At 51.3% G+C, this 23,272-nt stretch overlaps 8 protein-coding genes across 8 annotated transcripts; 3 read left to right on the top strand and 5 right to left on the bottom strand.

The window, feature by feature from the left end:
- Positions 1 to 1,312: 1,312 nt before the first annotated feature.
- Positions 1,313 to 4,900, top strand: F5B22DRAFT_646997 (Rxt3-domain-containing protein; the record flags this gene model as incomplete). Its single annotated transcript, XM_047978805.1, has 2 exons — positions 1,313 to 3,603; positions 3,679 to 4,900. 2 exons carry the CDS (start codon positions 1,313 to 1,315, stop codon positions 4,898 to 4,900), a joined length of 3,513 nt encoding a protein of 1,170 aa, XP_047830424.1.
- Positions 4,901 to 5,546: 646 nt separating this feature from the next.
- Positions 5,547 to 6,368, bottom strand: F5B22DRAFT_608383 (uncharacterized protein). Its single transcript, XM_047975074.1, has one exon. The coding sequence runs from the start codon at positions 6,157 to 6,159 to the stop codon at positions 5,659 to 5,661; it is 501 nt and encodes a 166-aa protein (XP_047830423.1). The 5' UTR covers positions 6,160 to 6,368; the 3' UTR covers positions 5,547 to 5,658.
- A 542-nt stretch (positions 6,369 to 6,910) lies between these two features.
- F5B22DRAFT_202800 (tryptophan synthetase) lies at positions 6,911 to 9,926 on the top strand. The gene is made up of 4 exons (XM_047969618.1): positions 6,911 to 7,456; positions 7,516 to 7,603; positions 7,671 to 8,872; positions 8,938 to 9,926. The coding sequence occupies exons 1-4, from the start codon at positions 7,409 to 7,411 to the stop codon at positions 9,739 to 9,741; spliced, it is 2,142 nt and encodes a 713-aa protein (XP_047830422.1). The 5' UTR covers positions 6,911 to 7,408; the 3' UTR covers positions 9,742 to 9,926.
- On the bottom strand, positions 9,927 to 11,109 carry F5B22DRAFT_202795 (uncharacterized protein). The gene has a single exon (XM_047969617.1). It carries the CDS (start codon positions 10,820 to 10,822, stop codon positions 10,112 to 10,114), a length of 711 nt encoding a protein of 236 aa, XP_047830421.1. The 5' UTR covers positions 10,823 to 11,109; the 3' UTR covers positions 9,927 to 10,111.
- Positions 11,110 to 11,327: 218 nt separating this feature from the next.
- Positions 11,328 to 12,918, top strand: F5B22DRAFT_608381 (uncharacterized protein). The gene is made up of 2 exons (XM_047975073.1): positions 11,328 to 11,636; positions 11,741 to 12,918. The coding sequence occupies exons 1-2, from the start codon at positions 11,493 to 11,495 to the stop codon at positions 12,767 to 12,769; spliced, it is 1,173 nt and encodes a 390-aa protein (XP_047830420.1). The 5' UTR covers positions 11,328 to 11,492; the 3' UTR covers positions 12,770 to 12,918.
- On the bottom strand, positions 12,919 to 15,363 carry F5B22DRAFT_608378 (aminotransferase). The gene is made up of 4 exons (XM_047975072.1): positions 15,002 to 15,363; positions 14,636 to 14,686; positions 13,854 to 14,503; positions 12,919 to 13,786 (listed from the first exon to the last, which is right to left on the bottom strand). Exons 1-4 carry the CDS (start codon positions 15,123 to 15,125, stop codon positions 13,337 to 13,339), a joined length of 1,275 nt encoding a protein of 424 aa, XP_047830419.1. The 5' UTR covers positions 15,126 to 15,363; the 3' UTR covers positions 12,919 to 13,336.
- Positions 15,364 to 17,447: 2,084 nt separating this feature from the next.
- On the bottom strand, positions 17,448 to 18,720 carry F5B22DRAFT_202733 (uncharacterized protein). Its single transcript, XM_047969615.1, has one exon. The coding sequence runs from the start codon at positions 18,609 to 18,611 to the stop codon at positions 17,469 to 17,471; it is 1,143 nt and encodes a 380-aa protein (XP_047830418.1). The 5' UTR covers positions 18,612 to 18,720; the 3' UTR covers positions 17,448 to 17,468.
- Positions 18,721 to 20,158: 1,438 nt separating this feature from the next.
- Positions 20,159 to 22,934, bottom strand: F5B22DRAFT_608372 (kinase-like domain-containing protein). Its single transcript, XM_047975071.1, has 2 exons — positions 21,204 to 22,934; positions 20,159 to 21,148 (listed from the first exon to the last, which is right to left on the bottom strand). Exons 1-2 carry the CDS (start codon positions 22,308 to 22,310, stop codon positions 20,438 to 20,440), a joined length of 1,818 nt encoding a protein of 605 aa, XP_047830417.1. The 5' UTR covers positions 22,311 to 22,934; the 3' UTR covers positions 20,159 to 20,437.
- Between the last annotated feature and the right edge of the window lie 338 nt (positions 22,935 to 23,272).

The following is a 23,272-nucleotide window of genomic DNA, read 5'->3' as shown; positions in this document are numbered from 1 at the left end:
GAAAGTACCTTGACCAGTACTAGACCTAGGTACATGCTTATGGAGCCTCTAAATGTTCATCCTCTTGCTGAAGGTTAGGCTAGGTAGTGTGCAGGCTAGTGCATTCTACCTGCCACTAAGGTACTCTCATTGGCAGGTACTGAGATATGCATTGATGCGTACTGTCGACGTACCGCGTGCCTACAGACAGCGTGCATGTGTACCAGAGCGTGTCGGTGGCGGTACTGCAGCGGTACCTCCTGCAGGTAGGCCAGCTACTGGGCGCTAATGTTGGGGTAGGTACCGGTATGATGCTTGACGGCTTGCTTGGGTAGGTGACCAGGCCCCGAGCTTTTGACCCGAAGAAAAATAAATCATCGCTAGCTGATCCATACCATGCTTTTCTCATCTCCCGTCCGCATCATCCAAAATACTACGCACACCAATCCAAACCACACCAACCGCTCCGAACCTCCACCTCACTCACTCCCTCCCTCGCTCCCTCCCTCACGCACTCCTACACATATTCAACATTGCCTAGATAGCCTGCCTGCCTAAGTACATACCGAGTAGGCAGTGCCCGCCTCTACACATCACGCCTAACCGATCTACCCATCCCATCGCCGTTGTTGTGAAGAGAGCACCCAAGAATACCTACAGCGGGTCGCGGTCGTGGGCCTCGTCGACCGCATCTTCAAACCTACTGCGTCTCCATCGGTATAGCCTTCGACCTACTGCAATAATAGTTCACTGGCACCTACGTCTGCAGATCTAGCGTCCACATTTATCACAGTCCAAGCGCCGCTGTCCAACTCTCTCAATACTCCTTTACATAGGAACCTTACCGATTATTCTGACGCCCAAACTCTGATCTCGCTGCGCCTGGTCCGTTTGCCTGTCTGTCTCACATCTGTTATGCCTCAACATTCATAACATCCTCCTTTTCTTTGCCGACAGAGATCCACGCTGGGAGAATACCGAGCGCATACGATTCGAAACCCGCTATCTTTCTCTATTCTCGTCGACGCCGTCTCTATTGCCAACGCTGTTGGTACGCTTCTGACGCCCACTTGCAGCCCATTCGATATGCGAAGTTCCTTGCATGGCAGTATTAACGACTTGCTTCGCGCCTCTCCCTTCTCATCCTAAGTCTCTCGGTTGACCTAGCTCGACTCGGCACGGCACGGCGCGACGCCTCACTTTGAGCTCGACTCACTTGTCTACATCTGTCTGCAGAGGTGCAAGCTACGACGTACGTGTTCTTGTAGTGTTATGAAGTATACCGAGAAAGAGATATTGTCTAGGCAAACATACCGTGCTACAAACATACACCATGGACTCGAGACAACCACCACAGATCCCTTTCGCCCGTAATAATGCCGCATCACCGTCCTTTACGCGCTCACCTTTTGCGCCTACTCCCGCCTCCTCGGGCCCGACAGCAACTTCTTCATCATACTCTTCCCGCCCAGCTCCTACTACCACGAGCCCTGCAACGGCTTACGCAGAACACCAACGACGTCCCTCCGACGCGAACCCCTTCTATTCTTCCCACTCTCACTCAAGACCTCCGCCTCCGTACACCGCTGCCGAGCCTACGTCTCATCCTGCCCAAGCTCATGCGCGTCACCCAAGCTCGTCTTCTGTAAACAATCCGCCCATTCATCGTGCCATGCCACCGCCGTCGCCGCCTCAACAGCACCCTCAACATCCGCCCCAGCAGCAGCCTCCACCGCCGCATCAAATGGGGCCCTACGGCGGCCCACCCGGTCCCCGCCCACCCCCCGTGAACCTTGGCCCTCCTAGTGCGTTTCCTTCGGGACGAGAATTGCCTGCTCTTAATTCTATCGCTAGGACAGCCAATCCTGGTGGAAGTATGTCTATCTCATCTATGCTCGGTGGCCCTCCGCCTGCGCCTCGCGAGCCTACACCTAGTCATGCGCCGCCTTATCCACCTCCTGCCACCACGTCCGCTGTTTCAGGTCCCGCATATGCTAGCTCCGTCCATGCATCACCACGGATGCAGAATGCCGCTGATTACAACCCATTCAATCAGCGTCGGCCACAGACACCAGATCAGGGACGACCACCGTTTGATGGACGCGATCACAGAGGGAGTACCGCTGGTTCTCCGCCTCGGGGCGTTTATGGGACGCCTGAATTGTCTAGGTATGGTACGCCTCAGGCCTACCAGCAAAGACCCCCACCTATGCCGACTACTGAAGACAGCAGGAGGGAAAGTGCGGCTCGTGTAAACGCTGCTAGTGTGCCTCCTCGGCCCAGTAGTCAACCACGCTCATACCATGGTATGGCACCGAGACCCGCAGAGATGGGCCGTGGCCCACCACCTTCACATGGGGATGCTATGTATGCGCCGCATGAAGAAGGACGTCCGGGGGTTGTAGAATACAACCCCGAGCGAGGGCCGCCGCGGCCAATGCCCTACGAAGAACAACATCGTCTAGCGGCCGAGCGAGAGCGCGAGTACAGGGAACGTGAATACAGAGAAGCGGAACTAAGGGAGAGGGAGCGGGAGCGGGAACGACGCGATAGAGAACGCATGCTCTATGAGGAGCAACGGCCGCACATGTTGGACAGAGAGCGTATGGAACGAGATCGAGAGAGGGAGCGGGACCGCGAGATAGAATTACAGCGTGCGCAACGGGAACGAACATCATCAGATCCAACGCGCCCTCCTGGGCAACATCTTGGGGAGCATCCCCCCCAACCCTCGTCTCGACAACCACCTCCAGCACATTATGGCCGGCCTGACCCTCGTGACCCACATGCCTGGCAGCGGCCTGGATATGAGCAGCCGCCGAGAGATGTGTACGGTCAGCCTTATCCTGCACACCGCCCAGGCGAGTTCCCATCGACAACTGCGCCCCCATACGGCAACCATCCTGCCTACGCACATCAACCACCGCCCGAACGCTTCCCTCCTCCTCCTCCCACCGGCCAGCCGCCGCATCACGCTAATCCCCAAACTCAGCCTGGGCCTCCTCCAGGTCATCCGTTTGAGTCACCAGATAGACTTCGATTCGCCCCATTGCATGCTCAGCACCAACAGCAACGTGGACCGCCACCAGGAGGTCGCTCAAATGAGGAAGGCCCCCCTCCACCATCAGTTGCGTATAATGGTGGTCCCGGCGCTGCTGCCTTCGAAGCCGGGCGACCTCGGCCTATCGATGATGGTCCCTCCCATACAGGTCCGCAGAGAGGGCTTCTGGGGGTGCAGGAAATCAACCGTAAAGGGCGACTCTCGCCATTGCCACAGGCAGTTCAAGGGGCGCAACCCCTGTTGCAAGGGCCAGCAGGGGAGCCTGGGATTAAAAGTGAGTTTGGCCGCATGTTTTCTGGCATTGGAAGCGGTGTACGCGGCATTGGCGTCTCTAGCCCGGGTCCGTCCGGTGCCCAAGTACCCTTTTCTAATCCTAGCATTCGACGCGACGATGTCGAGCCACCTCACCAAGAACCGACTAGTGAACCTTCCACGAAGCCGCGCAGGAAACGCGGGAAGCCTAAAGAGGAAGATGTGAAAGGCGAGGAGGATAGCAACGGCCGAGCAACCCCCGTTGGGAGAACAAAGCGTGCCAAAACGCATGCCCACCATCACCATCACCAGTATGTCTGATAGTTCCCAAACCCCCCGCCCCTCTTCCAAAGTATGCTCCAATTTACTAATCTAGTGGTCATTAGTCACCACCACCATCACCACCACGTACCTGAGCGGACATCTTCGCCACTGCAAGGGATAGGTGGTTCGCTCAAGAACCTAAAGTCGACGACCCCTATCCCATCGCCTACTAACAGAGATTACGCTTTCACACATCATCATCACCAACCACCAAGGTCAAACCCCAACTCTACCGCCAAACAGCCTCCACCTGGCCCTACTATAATTCCGAAACCGAAGCAGAAGGTTTCATCGCAGGTCGTGCTTGATAGCGTGGCCGATCGCCCTCGCAAACATCTAGGCGATGTTGTGTATAGTGTCTTGTTAAAGCCCGCCAAGTTAGAGTCATCACATACTAGATTCGGTTATTCGACGACGCCCCGGCCTCTGCCTATGGACATGATCAAGGATAACGAGAATTCGTCTCTCACCGTTAAGATACCACGGGTTCACTTGACTCCGTCGGCCCGGGAAGAAATTACCACTCGTCGGGCAGTATGGGGCACGGATGTTTACACAGACGACTCGGATGTGGTGGCGGCATGTATTCATGCTGGGTGGATTCGTGGAGAATGGTCGGACGATATAGATGTAGACTTGCTTGAACTTCAGAAACCAACGTCCAAGTCTAAGCAGCGCATTCTACCAGTGGAACAACATTTAGAAGTACTCAATTCGGTCCCTGCATCAGGACCGATCCATGTACCTGCGGATCGCGACCTGCATGTAACTCTGCTCATTCTCCCGCCACTCGAGAAGTATGCTAGCTCTACACGATACGGCATACAAAGCCGCGAGTTCGGCGGCACCTACAACGGTCGGAAGTCTCTACACGACGGCCTTAGTTTTATGATCCTCAGCGTGCGTTGGGTGGATGGCGCTGCACCGCAGAGTCGGCTCCGTGGCAAAGCGCGTCGAGAACGAATCCGCAAGGCCATGAGCGAGGTCAATCGCAGCCAGGTTGTGGACATGGGAGATATGGAGATAATTGGCAAGGCGAATAAAAACGGACAGCAGAAGCGACGCAGCGCAGATGGTAATAAGGAGAACCGTCCCGTGGACGCGGCTGTGTCGACTCCACTGCCGGCAGCGAACGGCAGAACTCCTGACGATGAGGTCGGTAGTCAGGGCGAAAATGGTATACAACAACAACAACAACAACAGCAACAACAGAATATAAAAGAGCAGGATACCTCGGAGTCTAGTGAGACGACGGAGCGCAAACAAACCGAGACGACTGTTTAGCGACAATCGTTTGCTTCAGATTATTATGATACAAGAAGGGATTTAAATGGTATTTTGCTCCTCTCTGTAAATCACCTTTGCTGAGATGTGATGGAATATGGCTGGGGTTTTATTTTATTACTTCCGTTGGTTTGATAAGCTGCCGTTGCATTTCACCTCGGTTTCCCTTCGGCTGGCTCTGGTTTTATCCATTATTATGATACCTCTTAGTACATATAGTCATGACCTTTTAAGCTTCAAGCCATGTAGCGTGGAATTTTATCCATTTAGCTAACTTATATTATGCATGATTTTTGGTTCATTCGTGATTCGTAATCTCTGGACTCTGTTCTCGTTATAGTGTTTGTGTATTTATGATGACAGTTAGACTGTGGTTTGGGAGGATACATGATTGAATGAGATCAAGTTTGGTAGATGGAGAGTGTATGTCTGTCTATATTTGGCTATATGAAATATTTGGGGTCAGACTGCCTCGGCTTATGCTTAAGTCTTGTGGATATCTAGTTGTTCTAATAACTCCATTTCATACCTATGCAAGCGCGCCTGTGCAGATCCCGCTATACCCGGAATATACATATGTTCACTTTACTCCCATAACTCCCGTTACCCTCGTCTTCCTCGTTCCCTCTCCCCCCCCCCCCCCCCCCCCCCTCTCTCTCTTTGTGTGCGCGTTGACGTGTATGCCTCGCAAAAGTTTGTAAATTCATAAATCAATAGATCATTTCGTAACAAAAACACAAACCACGCATATAAACACATCAGAAATCCGTCACCCGCCCATTATAACTGTAATCCCCTCCCGCGCCCCAGCGCAGCGGCTCGTTCTTGGGCCCGCCGACCTCGCCCGTGCGCGGGTTCACTTCGCCTTCGAATTCCGGGGGCGCGCCCTTGCGGAGAGGGGTGGGGGCTTCTGGGTCTGTGGACGATGCTGATGCGGCGCTGGGGTTTGGGGAAGACGTGGATGTGGTGGATGTCTTTGTGGATGTAGTGGTAGTGGTGGTAGGGGTGGAGAAATCGGGTGATGATGTTGGGTTGAAGCCTTCTTGCGTGTTGGCTGTGCGTTGTAGACGCTCGAATTCGGCTTGTTCTTCCGGGGGGAGACGGAAGGGCGAGGGCATGGAGTCGAAGTTTGAGGCGTAGCGGCGGTGCGATTGGAGAGTTTGTGGTATTGTTCGTGAGACGGTTCGCGTTGATAAGGAGAGGGTTGAGGCGCGGAGATGTGAGAGGGTGCGTGTTAGATTCGCTGTGCAAGCGGCCATTTTGATGATAGGTGTGGTTTCGACTATATTGTAGAGGAAGATATGTAGTGGTCGATAATTTGTGATGTTAGGTTATTTAGAGATTTAATTGATTCTAAGGAAGGGTATGATCTGCTACACTTCGATATGAGGTGTGGTGAATGTCTTGGTGGCGGCTGATTCGGCAAGAGCCGAGGCAAAGACGTCAAAGATCTACACTAACCCGATCCTGTCCCGATCCAGGCGACAGGGTACTCTCTCTGAGCCGCCGCCGCCTCTTTTCCATTTCCATCTCCAACAGAACACAGCATAACGGCATAGTTACATGTTCAATTGAACTCACATGACACATATATACATACCTACCTAATGTCTGATATCATCTGATAGAAATGGCAAGGGAAGAAGTAGCCTAGTCGAGATTATTTCAGGCGTAGTGAATCATCTATCCTTGTTCCCTCCGCAACAAGAATCACAAGAACCACAATGCTAGCTATAACAATCTAACCACGTCATCAAGAAACGAACGCAAAGTTCTACATATACTTATTTACTACCAGAAGAAACGCGCCGTAGCTCCGAGTGGCGTCGGGGGACGGGCGTCATGTGGAGAAGACGGAGGTCGGTTGAGTGTGGGGTTAGTGAACGGTGGGGGTTTTGTGGCAATTTGGCAAAAGTAAAAAAAAAAAAGAAAAAAAAAAAAAAAAGAAAAAAAGAAGCCCCTCCATCATAATATCAGCAGGGGTTCTTTCCATTCCCCCCCTCCATGCAGATATAACCCCACTACTCACATCTCCGATAGTCGCATCTTGACCTTGACCTTGACTCCCACCTACACCTGTCATAATTGACTGACTGACCTTCACATCTCACCAAATTAAAAGGGAGTCACCAATCCTCCAACCTCTCTCAATAACCTTCCTTCGCCGGCGCCGTCATATAAGCTTCATTCCCCTAGTTGTGTCGCTTGCGTGACTCACTGCTTGTCTATAAAGAGTCCTTCTCTCGCGCCTCCAAGTCTTCTAGTTCCTTTTCTCTTCATCGGCTTCTTGCTTAAGACCTCCTCCTCTCATTTCTAAACCACATCACGCCCTCTCCCCCAAAAAGAGAAGATAAAGGCAAAGCGAAAGCCATAGACTTGACTTGGACGACACGCGACCGCCTTTCATTCGCTCACCTCCAGCCCTGACGCTCAATTGATTGCCAATTGACTGCCTAGACACCCATATTATCTCTTCAAATACAATTCAATCACAAAACATCACGCAACATGGATTATCTGAAGGAAACTTTCAAGCGCTGCAAGGCCGAGAGCAGGGTACGATTGATAATCCCCCCAACGTCGTGATCAATATTGACGAGAAATGCATCGTGTAGGCTGCCCTCGTGACCTATGTTACTGCCGGCTTCCCTGAGCCATCACTCATGCCCTCCATCTTGCTCGCCATGCAAAAGGGTGGTGCCGGTACGTAATGCATCCCTCCCGAACCACTACTACCATCAATTGACCCTGTCTGACATGGAGGAAACAGATGTCATTGAATTGGGTATTCCGTTCACAGATCCCATCGCCGATGGTCCCACTATCCAGACCTCCAACACCGTCGCCCTTCAGCATGGCGTCACCATCCAGTCCACCTTACAGATGGTCAAGGACTCGCGTGCACAGGGCCTGAAAGTCCCCGTATTGCTGATGGGCTACTACAACCCCTTACTGAGCTATGGCGAGGAGGCTTTATTGAATGACTGCAAAGCTGCCGATGTCAATGGCTTCATCATCTGCGACTTACCGCCCGAAGAGGCCGTTTCCTTCCGCAGGTTCTGTAGCCGTGGAGGCCTTTCCTACGTCCCTCTGATCGCCCCATCTACGTCAGATGCGCGCATGAAGCTGCTATGCGCCCTTGCCGACTCTTTCATTTACGTCGTTTCACGCCAGGGTGTTACCGGTGCCCTTGGTACCCTCAATGCCAACCTACCCGACTTGCTCCAGCGTGTGAAGAAATACAGTGGCGACAAGCCAGCCGCCGTCGGTTTTGGTGTCTCTACGCGCGAACACTTCCAGTCTGTCGCTGCTATCGCTGACGGTGTTGTCATTGGATCTCAGATTGTCACGACTCTTCAGGACGCCGAAGCCGGCAAAGAAGCTCAAACTGTTGAAGAATATTGTGCGTATGTGTGTGGACGGACCACTGGGGCCGAGACGACACGGGAAGTTGGTGTCATTGAGGCTATCAGCGTCGCGAAGGAACCAAGTGGAGAGAATGTCACTGTGAATGGTACTATTACTGAGGAGGAAGACGCTGCGCTGGTCGCCCAGCTCGGTGCTCTACATGGTAAGATACCAGACCGGTTCGGCGAGTTCGGTGGTCAGTATGTTCCCGAAGCTCTCATGGATTGCTTGAGTGAACTTGAAGAAGGCTTCAACGCCATAAAAGATGACCCTAAGTTCTGGGAGGAATATAAATCGTACTACCCCTGGATGGGACGGCCCGGGCACCTACAATTTGCCGAGCACTTGACCGAACATGCAGGCGGTGCCAGGATCTGGCTGAAGAGAGAGGATCTGAACCACACTGGTTCTCACAAGATCAACAATGCTCTGGGCCAGCTCCTTCTTGCCAGGAGACTGGGCAAGAAAAAGATCATTGCAGAGACAGGGGCGGGTCAGCACGGTGTCGCCACGGCCACTGTTTGCGCCAAGTTTGGCATGGAGTGTACCGTCTTCATGGGTGCCGTGAGTTGCCTCCCCTTCAATACTTCTTCAACTTAAGCGACGCTTATCACTAACAATCTTTGCAGGAAGATGTACGACGACAGGCATTAAACGTGTTCCGCATGCGACTCCTTGGCGCTAAGGTCATTGCCGTCGAGTGTGGCACCAAGACACTCCGAGACGCTGTCAACGAAGCCTTGAGATACTGGGTTGTCCATCTTCAAGATACACATTACATCATCGGCTCGGCTATCGGACCGCACCCTTTCCCAACTATCGTCAGAACATTCCAGTCCGTCATTGGCACTGAGACAAAAGCGCAGATGCTAGAAAAAGCCGGCAAGCTTCCCGATGCCGTTGTGGCCTGTGTTGGAGGTGGCAGTAACGCTGTCGGCATGTTCTACCCATTCGCGAATGATCCTAGCGTGAAACTCCTGGGAGTCGAAGCGGGTGGTGACGGTGTTGATACTGCGCGCCATTCGGCAACTTTGACAGCCGGTTCCAAGGGCGTCTTACATGGTGTTCGAACTTATATCCTCCAGAATGAGCACGGCCAGATTCAGGACACACACTCGGTATCAGCGGGTCTTGATTATCCCGGTGTAGGTCCTGAACTATCATCTTGGAAGGATAGCCAGCGCGCCAAATACATAGCGGCCACAGACGCAGAGGCATTCCAAGGCTTCCGACTGATGAGTCAGCTCGAGGGTATCATCCCGGCTCTAGAGTCGTCGCACGGAATTTGGGGCGCCGTCGAGCTCGCCAAGACAATGAAGAAGGACGAGGACGTTGTCATCTGTCTCAGCGGCCGTGGCGACAAGGATGTACAAAGCGTGGCGGATGAGTTGCCCAAGCTGGGTCCTCAAATTGGATGGGACCTTCGATTTTAGAAAAATGTACATATTGTTTTGATTACGGGACAAAATGATGGGATACAGGAGTTGGCGTAAGGGAGATATGGATCAGATCACAAAACCATCTTGATTGGTGTATAGAAAAAATGAAGGATGCTACTTGGAATTGCATAATGTGCTAGGAGCCAGATTTAGACACTGCAATTTGCATCAGTATACTCATGTTGATACAGTTGTGACTCGTGCCGCTGTGGGAAGGTATATATAATACAATGATGATACATCGTTCATTCCCCAACGATATCAGACAGAAGACAAGCTATGCAATCACATCCTCCTGAGCAATGCATTATCGCCGTACCCTCGAGTCTATTTTCTTTTCCCACCACCCCACTAAGAAACCCGCTCATACAGATTTCTGAGCAGCTTCTCGACTCCCCTGCTCACCATCCTCAGCATAAGGCTCCCCAATAACAAACTCCTCATCCCGCTCCAACATAGCATCCACCTCATCCAGCACAGTCTCGGAACTCAGCCCCTCAGACGCCAACTCCACGGGGAACGAATCCTCCTCGGCAACAACGCCCTCGCTCTCCTTGGGCGGGAGACCCAGCGCCGCGCGCTGCTCCGCAAAACGCGCCTGCACGGCGGGCGTCTGCATGATCTTCCACCGCAGCGCCCAGCCCGCGGGTCCCAACTCCTTTATCCGCTTCGCCTTGGAGCCCAAAAGGTACTCGTCGATACCACCCAGTCTGTCAATGGTGTGGAGAACCGAGGCCGTCATACGCGTCCGGATGAATGCGTTTAGCGAAGGCGACCAGAGCCGCTTCGTGTGCCGGTTCGGAAGCCACGATGTGCGCGATTTGTTCTTGTACTTTGCTGCAACGACGTTGCCGAAGCGGATCTTGGAGCGCCCGTAGAGACCCTCGTTGCGCTGCTTGTACGTCTGAAAGCGCCCGTAGGGGTAGTCTGGGACTTGCTCGGTTGGCACGGTGAGGTGCGAGGGCGTTTGTCGGGAGAGGGGGGATGCTGTGCTTAGACACCGCGATGGGAAGAGATTGGGGAAGAGAGGTTGGCGAAGGCACCGGAGGGGTGCCGTCGTGTGTTGTAACGCCATAATTTCTAACCGACACCCTTCGTCTCCCTCTTCTCTGTTTTTTTAACTCTTTTTCGTTTCCCTTTTGAGAAGACTTTTGAGGGTCCTTCCTACCGACGACGCAATTGTTCGTCAGCTTCACGAGTCCATTGAATTGCGTAGATCCGTAAGTCACGACGTAATTGGCGACGACGTTGCTCGGGTAGTAGGTAGGTCGTGCGGCGGCTTGGACCGAATCGACGTCTGGAATTGACTCCAGAAATTAGATCTGCACGCTTGCCTCTGGAGAGCGGCGTTCTTGGCACCTGTGGTGCAGCTGCGTGCGGGTCACTACGGATGGTCGGCAGTGATTTGTCCGGGCGATGTGACGGTTGGCACTGTGAGGTACGTACCTTGGGCGGGATGTCAGGTGACAGACAGCCCCGACTTCGTGGGAAGCCGGTGGCGGGGATCTGCGGGGACAAGCGCTCCGCTCCGCTCTGATGAAATGGGTCCGTGTGCTCGAGGTAAAGTTCCGACCGGGGTGGGACTGGCGGGGACCTGCTGGCTTTCCCTAATTTATTTATTTATTTATTTACTTACGATGTATCTCGTCCGATGCAGAATTGAACCAGTTTAAACATAAAATGATCTCGCTGTCTCATCACTCTCCAACATTTCTTTGAGACTCGATTCTTCTTGTCTGGCCAATATGCTACCGCCAGTCGATAATTCCGTCTTAACGAACAATCCTCGATTCGAGAAACTATACAACACCATCACCACCTCGATACTCAACCCGGATGGCTCTACCAAGCTCGACCCGTCGGCTAAACAGCGAGATGCTGTACGCGAAGTTAGTATTCTTTTCCCTTTCAACCCGAATCACATAAGATCACAATAAGTCAGATGAAATAAGGAGCGAATAACTAACAGAGACATTTTCCCCAATGGTATCAGGAACTCCAAGCATACCGCCTAAAAGCAGCTAGAGTCCATCTCCTCCGCACCGCCATTTCGACCGCTGCTTCAACCCAAACAACCCCAACAGCAGCAGCAGCGCCCAGTCAAGAACCAGACCAAGGACACCAAAAACAGCAAAGCCGATATCAACAAAAACATCCGAAATCTCGCCAACCATCACAGCTCCAAGCCCAACAACAATCCTTACCTCCAGACCTCCTCCAACTCCTCCTCTTACTCTCCTCGTTCCTCAACAACGCCTCGCATCTCCCCGCACAATCCGTATCCCTCCTCCTCACCAGCCCCCCATTCACGCATCTCCCGACATTCTTCCCACACATCGCAGCGCTAGTATCATCCGTCCTCACATCCGACGCAAAGGCTCTCGCGCGCGTGCTATCACCAAGCACAAACCCGTCATACATCCACCGCGCAATCCCGTCCCTACCACGCATAGCCAGCACCCTCATCTCAGACCTCACATGCACCAAACAATCCCTCTCGCACGCCAGACTCTCGGCAACAGCCTCCCTAGCACAACACCACACATCACACACCGAAGTCCTAAAGCTCCTTCTCCGATCCCTCGAAGCCAAACACGGCCCCATGGCACGAATCTCCGAGCTCCGCGCGCAAAACGCCTCGCAAAACGCACAAGCCTGGGCCATCGCCGCCGAGGCTCTCCTCTGGGAGACGCGACACCGCGTCTACCCTCCTTCGGCACGTTCCGCCCTTCTCCATTACCGGCAGCACTTACTCGACGCGGGCCGCAGACTGGAAGACGGGTCGCGCACGCGCGAGGCGGAATTAGCTGATTACGGCGTGGACGTGGATAAGCTGCGAAAAGACGCTTTAACAGGGGCTGGTGGTAGTGAGTCACAGTCACAAGGAAGAAGAAGAGGGAGGAGGGGGACAACGGTGGTAGATGAGAATAAGGAGCGAACAATGAGGGAGATGGCGCGCGTGTGGCGCGAGATGGAAACGAGATTAAGAGAGATCAATGGGGATTTGAACCGTTTGCGGTGAGCCTAGCTAACAGAGCGGGTTTCAGAGAGAGAGAGAGAGATGGCATAGGTTTAGAGATTCTGATAGTTGTAGATACCCTTTGTGTTCGCGAGAGAGAGAAGAAAAGAAGAAATCCAATCTATGTATGTACGTATATACACCCCTCGGCAGTCATGATAGATAGCACGAAAAGAGGAGCTCATGGTATCAATTCGCTGTCTAATCTATCTACCAGGTGAGTGAGAGATTTTTTTTTTTTTCCTGCTTTCCCTCTCTCCTCTCCCTATTTTATCCATCCATCTTATCTATCCGAGAAATGAAAAGATAGGAAGGTAGGTGAGTAAAAGAAAGCAAAAAAAAAAAAAGAAAACAAAAAAACATCCAAGTGTGCAACAAAAATGAGGATAACAGAATTGTTATCCTTTTCATATTCATCGTTATCCGGGGAATATATGTGACCAATCATAGTGAAAGCCCTGTATGTCTTTTTCCCTTCCTCGTACTAATCCGAAGGAGAAAAAACGCCCCCAACATGATCCCGTCAAAATCGTACAGATGTTTTCATTTACCTCATGTGTTATTTTTGACTTAACCCTTGACCTTGTAGATGGCCTCAGCGAGACGGCCGACGTTGTCGCTCGTGATTCCGGCGACACTGATACGGCCGTCCATGGTGGCGTAGACGCTGTGCTCCTTGGCCAGCTTCTTCATGCTCTCGGCGTCGAGGCCGGTGTAGGCAAACATGCCGATCTGCGAGGTGATGTGGCTCCAGTCGTGGCTGCTGCCGAGCTTCTCGAGGTTGTTCTTGAGCAGGCTGCGCATCGTAATGATGCGATCGGCCATCTCCTTAACCTCGCCCAACCACTGCTGGTACAGCGCCGGGGTGTTGAGGATCTCGGAGGCCACGCGAGCGCCGTGGATGGGAGGGTTCGAGTACATGGGGCGCACGAGAATCTTGACCTGAGAGTCGAGACGCTTCTTCTCCTCAGCAGAAGAGCCGAGAATGGAGAAAGCACCTACACGCTCACCGTAGAGACCCTGTACGCACACTTGTTGTTAGCTAGTCATCTTGTGTGGTGCTAGGACGGAAATGATGAGGACGAACCATGTTCTTGGCGAAACTCTGGGCCAGGCAGACTTCGTGGCCCTGCTCGACGAAGTAGCGCAGAGCAAAGGCATCCTTGTCGGTGTCACCGCTGGCGAAACCCTGGTACGCCATGTCGAAGAAGGAGAAGAGGCCCTGGGCCTTGACGGCCTCGCTGATCTCCTTCCACTGCTCTTGGGAGGGGTCGACACCGGTGGGGTTGTGGGCGCAGGCGTGGAACAGGAAGATGCTGCCCTTGGGGGCGGCCTTGATGTCGGCAATCAAGCCCTCGAAGTCGAGGCCGATGGTGTTCTTGTCATAGTAGCGGTACTGCTGGACCTTGAGACCAGCATCGCTAAAGACAGCCTTGTGGTTGGCCCACGAGGGGTTGGGGATGTAGATGGTCTTGTCGCCCGGGTAGAAGCGCTGGAGGAAGGCGGCGGCAATGCGCAGGGCGCCAGTGCCGGAGATGGACTGGGTGATGGCGAGGCGGTCGAGGGCGGGCGAGTCCTTGCCGTAGGCGAGGATGGCGGCGGCCTTGGTGAACTCGGGCACACCGGTGATGCCAGCGTACTCCTTGTTCAGCTTGGCGTTAACAACCTTCTCCTCAGCGGTCCGGACCGAAGGGAGGACATATGGCTTTCCCTTGTCATCACGGTAGGCACCGACACCTATGCACAACAAGATGATGCTTTAGTCGCGTGTGGCGGAGAGAAAGCGTGGAAGGAATAGGCAGGAACAAGCCAATTGCCAAGCAAAGCAACCAACACAGTCAAATAGACGGGTAGAGTAGAGAGGCATACCTAGGTTGATCTTCTTCTCAAAGCTGTCGGCTTTGAAGGCTTCGGTGATACCTATATAGGAGCTGTGTCAGTTATCGCAAATATAAGAAGAGAACACAGATGAAAAGTAACGATGCACATACCAAGAATGGCCTGAATTGAACAACCAATTAGTCACAGGTTAGCAATTGGTATCCAGGTATGGAGAGCAAGATGCGGTAAGCTCCGAGTGGACAAGCCAAGCTGGAGGAGGGTGTTGTTTTCGGTGGTCAACTCACATCCTATAGAGATCCGGAGCCATGGTTAGCAGCGCACAAACAAACAAAACAACAGGCATCATCATCATCATCATCATCGTCAACAACATGGGCGACAGTGACACATAACATACCGGTGGGCCCTGGGGAACGTTGGCCCAGGTGGAGCCAGCTCTGGCAGCTTGTAAGCCGAAGACGGAGGCGCGTCTAACGGCGGTGGCCTGGCGAGAGGCAATGCGGAGGGCGGCTTGCATGTTGGGAATTATAGATGGGTGGTGATGGTGGGAGGGAAGGAAGCAGGAGAGAGGGAGGGAGGGAGGGAAGAAAAGAGGGAGAAGGAGAGGTTAGATAGAAATGTGCGGACGATAGACGACGACGGGGTTATAGGTTGAAGGGCGCGCGGTGGTGCGGATGGGATGGCCTCATGTGGTAGGCAGTGGTACGCTGTGGTACGCTGAAGGTACAATGATGCAGGTGACGCTGCTACGCTAAGTTGGTGGGTGGGTACTTGCATCGCGAGGTACATGCAAGTATCGCCTCGCTTGCTGTGCCGTGACTGGCTTCACTACTTACTTCTCATTCAATTTCCTAACTACCATTGCAACAACACCACCACCCTGGAGACATATGAAGGAGGCTTCATACTCATCATCATAAGATCTATAGACGTTAGATCTATGTATTCCTGACAGAGAAGGGGAACCAATCTCCTCTTCTACACAGGTCTTTTAACCCCACGATACCAGATTACAGAGGTACCTTAGAGGTACATGCACAACCCACCAGCCAACCCCAGACTGTTTAGAAACATCCCGCACTAGAGGAAGCTTACAGTGGGAGCTTTAATAAACTGCTGCTGCCCTAACAGATCCATCTAGAAAATGTTCTAGTGATCCGGTCCTCCGATCTGTGTTGATCTGTGGTCTGATCTGTGCTATCTTTCATCATATTTCAATCATATCTCCTAGTCTAGTCCCTACATGCATGGGTACATATGTAGGTACTTTGAATGTTGAAGCTACGTGTCTATGGGTTGTTAGGTATGTATCATGCAACATGGATGTTATATATCACCCACAGAACACGCAGAACAATAAGCAGTCGGTGAGGGAATTTTATTGTTGCTGTCGTACTTGGTTGCTTCTTCTTGATTTCAGCTGTTTCGCCAAGTCAAGGTCAACCTGGGCGTCTTGGCATTTGGCGGCCAAACCTACCTTCAACCTCTGGAAGTCCCTCATCATGATAATCATCAGATGAAAGACGGGAACGAAGTACCTAGATATATCAGTATACGACAGCTACGTGAAACCCCTTACACCGACAAATCCAGCATACATATACATATATATATATATGTTATATTTCTATGCATCCTGCATACACCATGCCCATGTATCTATGCATGTAGGATGTAGGATGTAGGATGTAGGTAGGCATGTCGTTAACCCTACTTAGTAAGCAGTAGGTAGGATCGACTCGCAGCCCGCCATCGTGCCGGGCGCCATCTTGCATCTCGACAAGACGGGTGAAGGGAAGTCTAACCTAAAGCGCCGTCCCTAGCGCATCCTTCTCGCTGGCCCCCGGGTCCTGGTCTGCGCGCGCGTCTCGGGGCTTTTCACTTGTCTCGCTTGTTTCATCGCTTGGATATTCAAGTGGATGGGTGTAAATATTAGCTTATCCCGTAGGACATCCATACTTATTGAGGGTCTATACTTTGGCAATAGCTTCATTCAACTGGGAATCTGTCGATCGTAAGGGGAGGAATGCAGTATTATTGCTAGAATTCAACGCTGGCTATTCATACTTTCTTCCTTGAACCAACCCATGAAGTCATCGCTATGGAGTTTTATTTCTATTGTACCATGATAATCCCGAACCCCCGCAATTTCCCTTGCTAACTAACCTACCACTCCACCCTATTTCAATATGTGATATTCCCTCCGGTGGCTCGCTCGTCAAAGTGGTTCTCGTATTCTTTTCTCAGTCAAATAAGTACTGTGACATGAGTACTCTATTATTTTGTATGGACCTCGTGGTGCATGCTTCTATTTACCCTGGGTGGCTTGCGATGAGACACCTTGAACTCAGCATTCACAATGTTGCCAGTCATTATGAAATATTACAAGCATCCCTCAATAACTAGCAAGTTTAATGAAGGAAAGTTAGCCGTAAGGTGTTGAATATGTTCGTGTATCAATCTAAAGCTCTGTGATGATTAGAGAGGGTAGTGTACCAAAACTATTTTACAGGCAATGTCGTACAGACAGCATCCGCTAAAAGCCGTCTGGTGGATTGACACCTACTACAGTAGATAGCTTCTAATAGTTAATATCGTCCGAATCACTGTTGGTCTAGCAATGAACAACGACAAGCGATTGAAGGTCAACACCGAAAAGACGCATGCCATCAAGCTGGTAATATTCAGGCTGTATAAAACTGGTCCAGTGAAAAAAGTAATCAATAGCAGGGAGGATACAGATAATCCACCAAAAAAAAAACTCCCAGGCCATGTATGGTATTCCCTTATACCACTCCCCAGGGTCCCCATCTGCTGATACATATACCCCATTCACTACACGAAATCCTGACAATGGTCACTATAACGCCGTCCCAATCCCATCTCTATCCACATCGTGATAACCCCTGACACCACCGCCCATTATCCCAAGTCTCATGTTCGAGGTACTATCTCCCCGCTCCATGCCCCATCGGGCATCAGTCCTATCCTCCTCCCACATCGCCATCGGCCTCGCCACGTGATCCCTCGACCACCGCCACTCCTCGCCCCCAGTCACAACACTCACGACACCGCCGCGGGACATGCTTTGATACACCGAGTGAGTGGAGCCGCCTCGAGGCGGGGCCGTAATATCCTGCGCCGTCTCTACCTGGAAGAACTCCCGCCGACGCCGTCGCCGCTTGTGTACGGCGATTTTCCGGATGATGATCGTGGCGAGGAGCAGGAAGATGACGGTGGAGATGACGATGGCGAGGATCACGAGTAGTGGAGGCTGCTGCGTCTTCGAGGTGGGGGGCGGAGTGGCTGGGTTTGTTGGATTTGCGGAGGGAATGCTGGGGTTGATGATGGTTATTGACGAGGTCTGTGATGGTGTATCGAATGGGATAGGTTGAGTTCCGCTGGAAAATGCTGTCTGGCTGGGGGACGGGTCGCTCGTTATTTGGGATGCGGACGTGTTTGGTATGGTGACCGAGGCCGTGCTATCGGGTGGTACTATGTTCGTTGTGACACCCAAGCCTAGAGTACCGGGTGGGGATGACGGGGTTGTCTCGCTGGTTAGCTGGGAAGCCGGGATATTTGATACGGGGGCAGAAGTTGCAGTATTAGTTGGGAGTGGCGATGATAGGGTTGCCGTTAGTGTTGACCGTGAACTGGATACAGACGCTTCCGTGAAGAAGGACGATCCAGACGAGCTCGATATGGCCGCGATTGGCAGACCTGGTGAGCTTTCCAGTGACAGGGTAGGTGTAGAGGAATATGAACTGAATGGTTTACTCGTGAAAGGCGTCACGGTGATTAACACCGGTGGAAAAACTGCTGGGTTGATAGGGGTCGTCAGTGAGGGTGGGGATAAGGCTAGAAGTGAGGATATATCGGGGCTCGTAGATGAAGCTGTTGAGGTAATGGGTACTGATGTGGTGCCATTGGCGAATGTTGTCCAAGATAGTGTAGATCCTGCCATTTGGTACTCGATTTCCTCGGGTTCTTCGATTTGATTCATAGCTTTAGGTGTTGGGCCGGCTTGCACTTTGACGGACACGGAGCTCGCCGAACAGAACTAGGTAGATCAACAATCATTGAAGTTGATATTTTCGCCCGTGGTACACGCGCTGCCGCAATGTCAGATAGATGCCATACGGCATCAATAGCACCCTCGGTTGAGAACTCGGATCCTGCGGTAAATACAGCGCAAGTCAATCACTAATAACTGAGGCTAACGTCTGTCTTTGACTATGGAAACCCCAGGAGAATGGTCAACTGTTTTTCGAACTTGGAGGCTGATACGTAATATCAATTCAACGCTTATGCACACATTATTCAGCTGGTAGTATCGGAGTTGTGGTTATCGAGGGGAGAAATTGAGTAGAGGAAAATTAGAGGCTGCTGTTGGAATTGGACGTTAAAAGGGCGGCACAGAAGAAGGTTGCGGATCAAATATGAGATGAGAATCACCTTTAACCACTGGCCTAGAGAATCGCATCGCAAAGAGCTAATTTGAGGCTCATGTTGCCACTTAATCTCTAGCTGAGACACACTTGTGCTTATGGAACTTTCCACTTTAGCTATTTGGACTGCTAGCATTGAGGGGGGCTGATGCTGGGCTATCCGCATTGGCTAGGTAGACGGACTGGAAGTGGTGTGTTGATTGATGATCACGGGGAGATAGTGATTGGGGTTTGTCGATTTGCTCGATTTGAGTAACGGGTTGGTTCAAGTTCATCGGCAATATTCGATGAGGGCTGCCTAGGATAAAGAACGGATAAAGACATTGGAGCGGCAACGCGTCACGGGAAATGATGTAACCCCCCTCACCCCCTTTAGAAGAATCGCGCAATCTGCGTATAGAATATGTTATCGCTTATTGTGTCGCTGGTTTCACGGTCTCGGAAGAGTAAGTGAGAAGTTATAATCTGTAGCAACTATCTAGTAGAGGCCTTCTGTTGGATGTATTATATCGGTCGCTGTCAGATTATATCTACAGCACGTTGGGACAATGGCCCTTATATTGACACTTGAACATTATTGCCAAACAACCGTATTGGTTATTTACTAGGTACTTGACGATATCGTTTTTCAAATTATGACTATGCTTGCACTTGAGTCCGACTTTTGAGATATGTGACATGCAGTCCCTTGCCCCTAGTTCGATTACCAAACACCCATATGTATCGTGATCAATCAGTATCAAGACATTTCAGTATTATATCTATCCCGACGCACTAAACCTGCCAGCTTTGTCCGTTACTTGGTGACGTAACTTTGTAGATACTTATTCTTCTGCGGCCTGTGGCATCATGCAAAGTTGTCATAGATGATACCAGGTTCATAGGTTCCTAGAAAACCTTTCGTTGCTACGGGAAATCTAAAAGGCCAGTAATGAGGTTGCTCAGCCTCCTCCTGCCTGTAGACCAATGCCGCAGCTTTGAGTAATGAGGAACAATGCATAGAATTGCGTGTAGCTGCCAGAGCAACCCGTTAGATTAAATCGTAACGATACAGTCTTGCCAACGATAGACCCATAGCTCACCAGTAGAGCATCTAATTATGGCTCGTAATTCATTAATCATTTAAGTATCCTTAGGCCTATTTAGGTTTCTTTTTATTCTTTCTCTATCCCGGTTCTATTCATCCTTCCCTTCTTCTCTCTTCCTTTTTTTCAGTATTTTCTATGATGTCCCTTTACTCTAGCCTCGTCCAAGAAAGCAAGAAACGGCAGAAATAAACAGAAGAAAAAGCCGAGAGGAAGATTCCAACGGGGAAATGAGAAGGTTTGGATGATAGAGGAAACAGACAATACCAGCTCCCCTATTAAGCAATCGAACCCGCTCAAAGCGAGATGTATCGGTCCGAAATAGACTCAAAGTCCGATCCCTCATTCAGGTTATACATGGTTAGCTCTTGGACTAGTGTTGCGGCATCGATTCGCTCGTGCGACAATTCCTGGACCAGAGCATCAACAAGAGGTGCAATCTCGCCCCTTTCTTCTTTAAGCTCTCTGTTACCCGCACGCACTTTGGCGAGCCAGTCCTCCATCTGACATTGTGCCTGCTTGTGATTCATTTGAGTGGTCGGTCCCGTCGGGTGAATATCTTCGACGATCCAGTACGTCGTTGATTCGGGCATAGGGATTTTACCCAGCACCCACAGCATGACAACACCAAGTGCCCACATATCTGAAGCTGAGCAACGCGATTCCGAATCATCGAGGAATTCCGGTGGTAAGTACCAAGGTGCACCATTCCCAGCTGCGTTTTTCCCCTCTTCAAAGCTCAGGTCGAAGTTAGTCAGTATAGCGCCGCGAACAGGGTGGAAGAGGATGTTAGTCAGGTGAATATCGCCATGGACAATGTTTTTCGAATGAAGGAAGGACAGAGCTGAAGCCATGTCACCTAGGATCCTCCAGGCTCTCACGATGTTACCATTGAACTCCCGAGCCCCTTGGTCTGCTATATGGTATATCAGTGGTTTTGCGTCGATATGCTCGGTATATATGGCGTTGAACCGGGCATCAGAACCGAGATATGGTATGATTGCATACTGGAGTACTATATCAGTTTCACGTCACTTGTTTATGAGGTTGACAATATCATACATGATTACCCAGGGTGGAATGTATAGAGAATTCACGTATCCAAGTTTCAATCGCTTCGACCGTAGACTCTCTATTGCGGCAGTGGGGCTTGATGACCTTGACTGTCACCACCTTGCCCGGCATGTTGGAGTGCTCCGCCTTGTAGACAGTCGAAACTCGCCCGTTATTGACAGGCCCTAGGAGTTTTATGGCATAGTCGTCCTCCCCAGTTCCAACCTGTACGATCTCGCCACGATTGAGACTGATGAGAGGGTTGCTAGGGAATTGATCCCGTGGGATTGTTATCCTCTCGAAGGATAGACCAACCGACTGACGGGCTTTCTTGTTCGAGCTGGTTTTATCGGCAGCGGAGCGCTTGGTATGTGGCACCTGTCTAATATGCAAGGGCGTCCTGCTCAGCAGTTTGAGTTTAAACAAACACTCGTTTTCGTCGGCGGTGAATTCCCACTCTCCCGGTGTAATCACTCCAATTTCGCCGTCCTGGATATCTATAATTTTTGCCGTCCTGTTTAGCTTGCAACTAACCAAATGCGAAGACTGGTTGCGAACTATGATGCGATCACTGTCAGGGTCAAATAACACGACGCATTGAATCTTGTCGCAAGTAACACAAAACCCAGGCTGTTGCTCCCCGGGCCCGGAAGCCCAAAGACGAATTTTCTCGCTCTCCTCCGTCGCATCTCTCGTCTCCACATCCACCCAGTTACCACAGGAGCTTCCTGTTGGGTAGCTGGAGAACGTGCAAAGTTTGTGAGGTAGTATAAGGACCCGGACCGAGAAGGCTTGAGGCGGAACTGTGTCAAGGTTCAACTCTTCCCAGTCGAACGGAGACTCGGGCTGGTCACGCTGGTGAATAGTAGCCACTGGGCCGCCGCTGGGGGCCGGGCTGTTCTTGTCGTGTGGTTGGGAGTTGTTATCATCCTGACCGAGCTGCCATGTACTGGGCTCAATGGGCGTGCCAGGAACGGTGGGAGACATGCTATGCTCGTTGTCAGTTTCGAGGCCATCGTCATCTCTCGATTGGCACGGTGTTCGGGGAGGTGGAGGGGAAGCAGTGTCGGGCATAGACTCTTCATCGTCGTCATACACGAGTGCGAAGGTTGCCATTGTGGCACGACTACTGACTACTAGCAATAGATGGAAATTGATGGGATAGAAAATTGACGGAGACGAGAGAGTTAGGCGAAGATGCCATCTCCTTTTCTTATATGTCCACGACTGTACTCATGTTTGCATGAATCACTCGATTACCCGCCTGGCCGTCCAATGTCAAGGCCTTCTACACTCGTACTAAGAGCGGCCGGCCTATTCCTCATGTTTGTCTTGCCCGTCTCCAAACACTCGCCAAACTAAATCAATAGGCATCCAATAGCCCCTTGCTGCGTGATTACTTGGTGTACCCCGATCTGTTGCTCCCTTGCCTTGAGGCGCCTGTGTATCATGAGCGGTTCTGTAAGCGAGCCCGGCGTCCTTTGGAACAGTGACAGCCCAGCCAGTTGTTTGATATCCCCTTGCTTCAAATAAAGACCCCAGCAAACAACCCGCACCCCCTATTTCTCTCATCGCATATACATACAGATGAGAATGATCATCTAGTAGTATATGGACTTTATCTTGCATTTCCATCTGCCTGCTTGAAACAAACAAATATAAATACTAGAGGTAACCTTAAATGTCAGCCACAACTCACATAACAATTACACGACCAGCGTTGGTAGTTGAATACTTGATAATATTATGTTCGAATTTGCACTCGGGTAAATCCAAGGCAGCTAGAGGAATGCACATAAATTATATGTCAGCCAATAGCAAAGAGAGAAGCATAATGGCCCTAACGAGTCCCAGCTATATCTAAGTCTGACACGCTGCGTGAAATGTAGGCCATCCCTTCTAATACACAGTGGGAATAGTGAAACAAACACAAGGGAATACTACCGTGTAGCTGGTCGTACACCCGAGGTACAATCTAGATTGGTCGGTTGGGTATCTTTTTTCAGAATTTAGTACCACACAGCGCCCACAACATGAGCAACTATCATTTAATACTGGAATCTGTTAAGTTTTCTCAG

The sequence above is a fragment of the Xylaria bambusicola genome (assembly GCF_022495145.1).
Source record: "Xylaria bambusicola strain CBS 139988 unplaced genomic scaffold F5B22scaffold_23, whole genome shotgun sequence".
NCBI classification, from domain to species: Eukaryota; Fungi; Ascomycota; class Sordariomycetes; order Xylariales; family Xylariaceae; genus Xylaria; species Xylaria bambusicola.
Note: the sequence above shows the minus strand (reverse complement) of the source record. Positions and strands in the feature narration are given on the sequence as shown.

Bases quoted from the DNA above. Each gene is read 5' to 3' on its own strand.
- F5B22DRAFT_608383 (XM_047975074.1), bottom strand. From the start codon at position 6,159: ATGGCCGCTTGCACAGCGAATCTAACACGCACCCTCTCACATCTCCGC.
- F5B22DRAFT_202800 (XM_047969618.1), top strand. From the start codon at position 7,409: ATGGATTATCTGAAGGAAACTTTCAAGCGCTGCAAGGCCGAGAGCAGG. The intron at 7,457-7,515 runs GTACGATTGATA...TGCATCGTGTAG, and splicing joins GCTGCAAGGCCGAGAGCAGG to GCTGCCCTCGTGACCTATGT. The intron at 7,604-7,670 runs GTACGTAATGCA...TGGAGGAAACAG, and splicing joins CATGCAAAAGGGTGGTGCCG to ATGTCATTGAATTGGGTATT.
- F5B22DRAFT_202795 (XM_047969617.1), bottom strand. From the start codon at position 10,822: ATGGCGTTACAACACACGACGGCACCCCTCCGGTGCCTTCGCCAACCT.
- F5B22DRAFT_608381 (XM_047975073.1), top strand. From the start codon at position 11,493: ATGCTACCGCCAGTCGATAATTCCGTCTTAACGAACAATCCTCGATTC. The intron at 11,637-11,740 runs GTTAGTATTCTT...CAATGGTATCAG, and splicing joins AGCGAGATGCTGTACGCGAA to GAACTCCAAGCATACCGCCT.
- F5B22DRAFT_608378 (XM_047975072.1), bottom strand. From the start codon at position 15,125: ATGCAAGCCGCCCTCCGCATTGCCTCTCGCCAGGCCACCGCCGTTAGA. The intron at 14,687-15,001 runs GTTATGTGTCAC...GCTCCTATATAG, and splicing joins TCCCCAGGGCCCACCGGTAT to GTATCACCGAAGCCTTCAAA. The intron at 14,504-14,635 runs GTATGCCTCTCT...TGTTGTGCATAG, and splicing joins TGAGAAGAAGATCAACCTAG to GTGTCGGTGCCTACCGTGAT.
- F5B22DRAFT_202733 (XM_047969615.1), bottom strand. From the start codon at position 18,611: ATGAATCAAATCGAAGAACCCGAGGAAATCGAGTACCAAATGGCAGGA.
- F5B22DRAFT_608372 (XM_047975071.1), bottom strand. From the start codon at position 22,310: ATGGCAACCTTCGCACTCGTGTATGACGACGATGAAGAGTCTATGCCC. The intron at 21,149-21,203 runs GTATGATATTGT...ATAGTACTCCAG, and splicing joins ATTCCACCCTGGGTAATCAT to TATGCAATCATACCATATCT.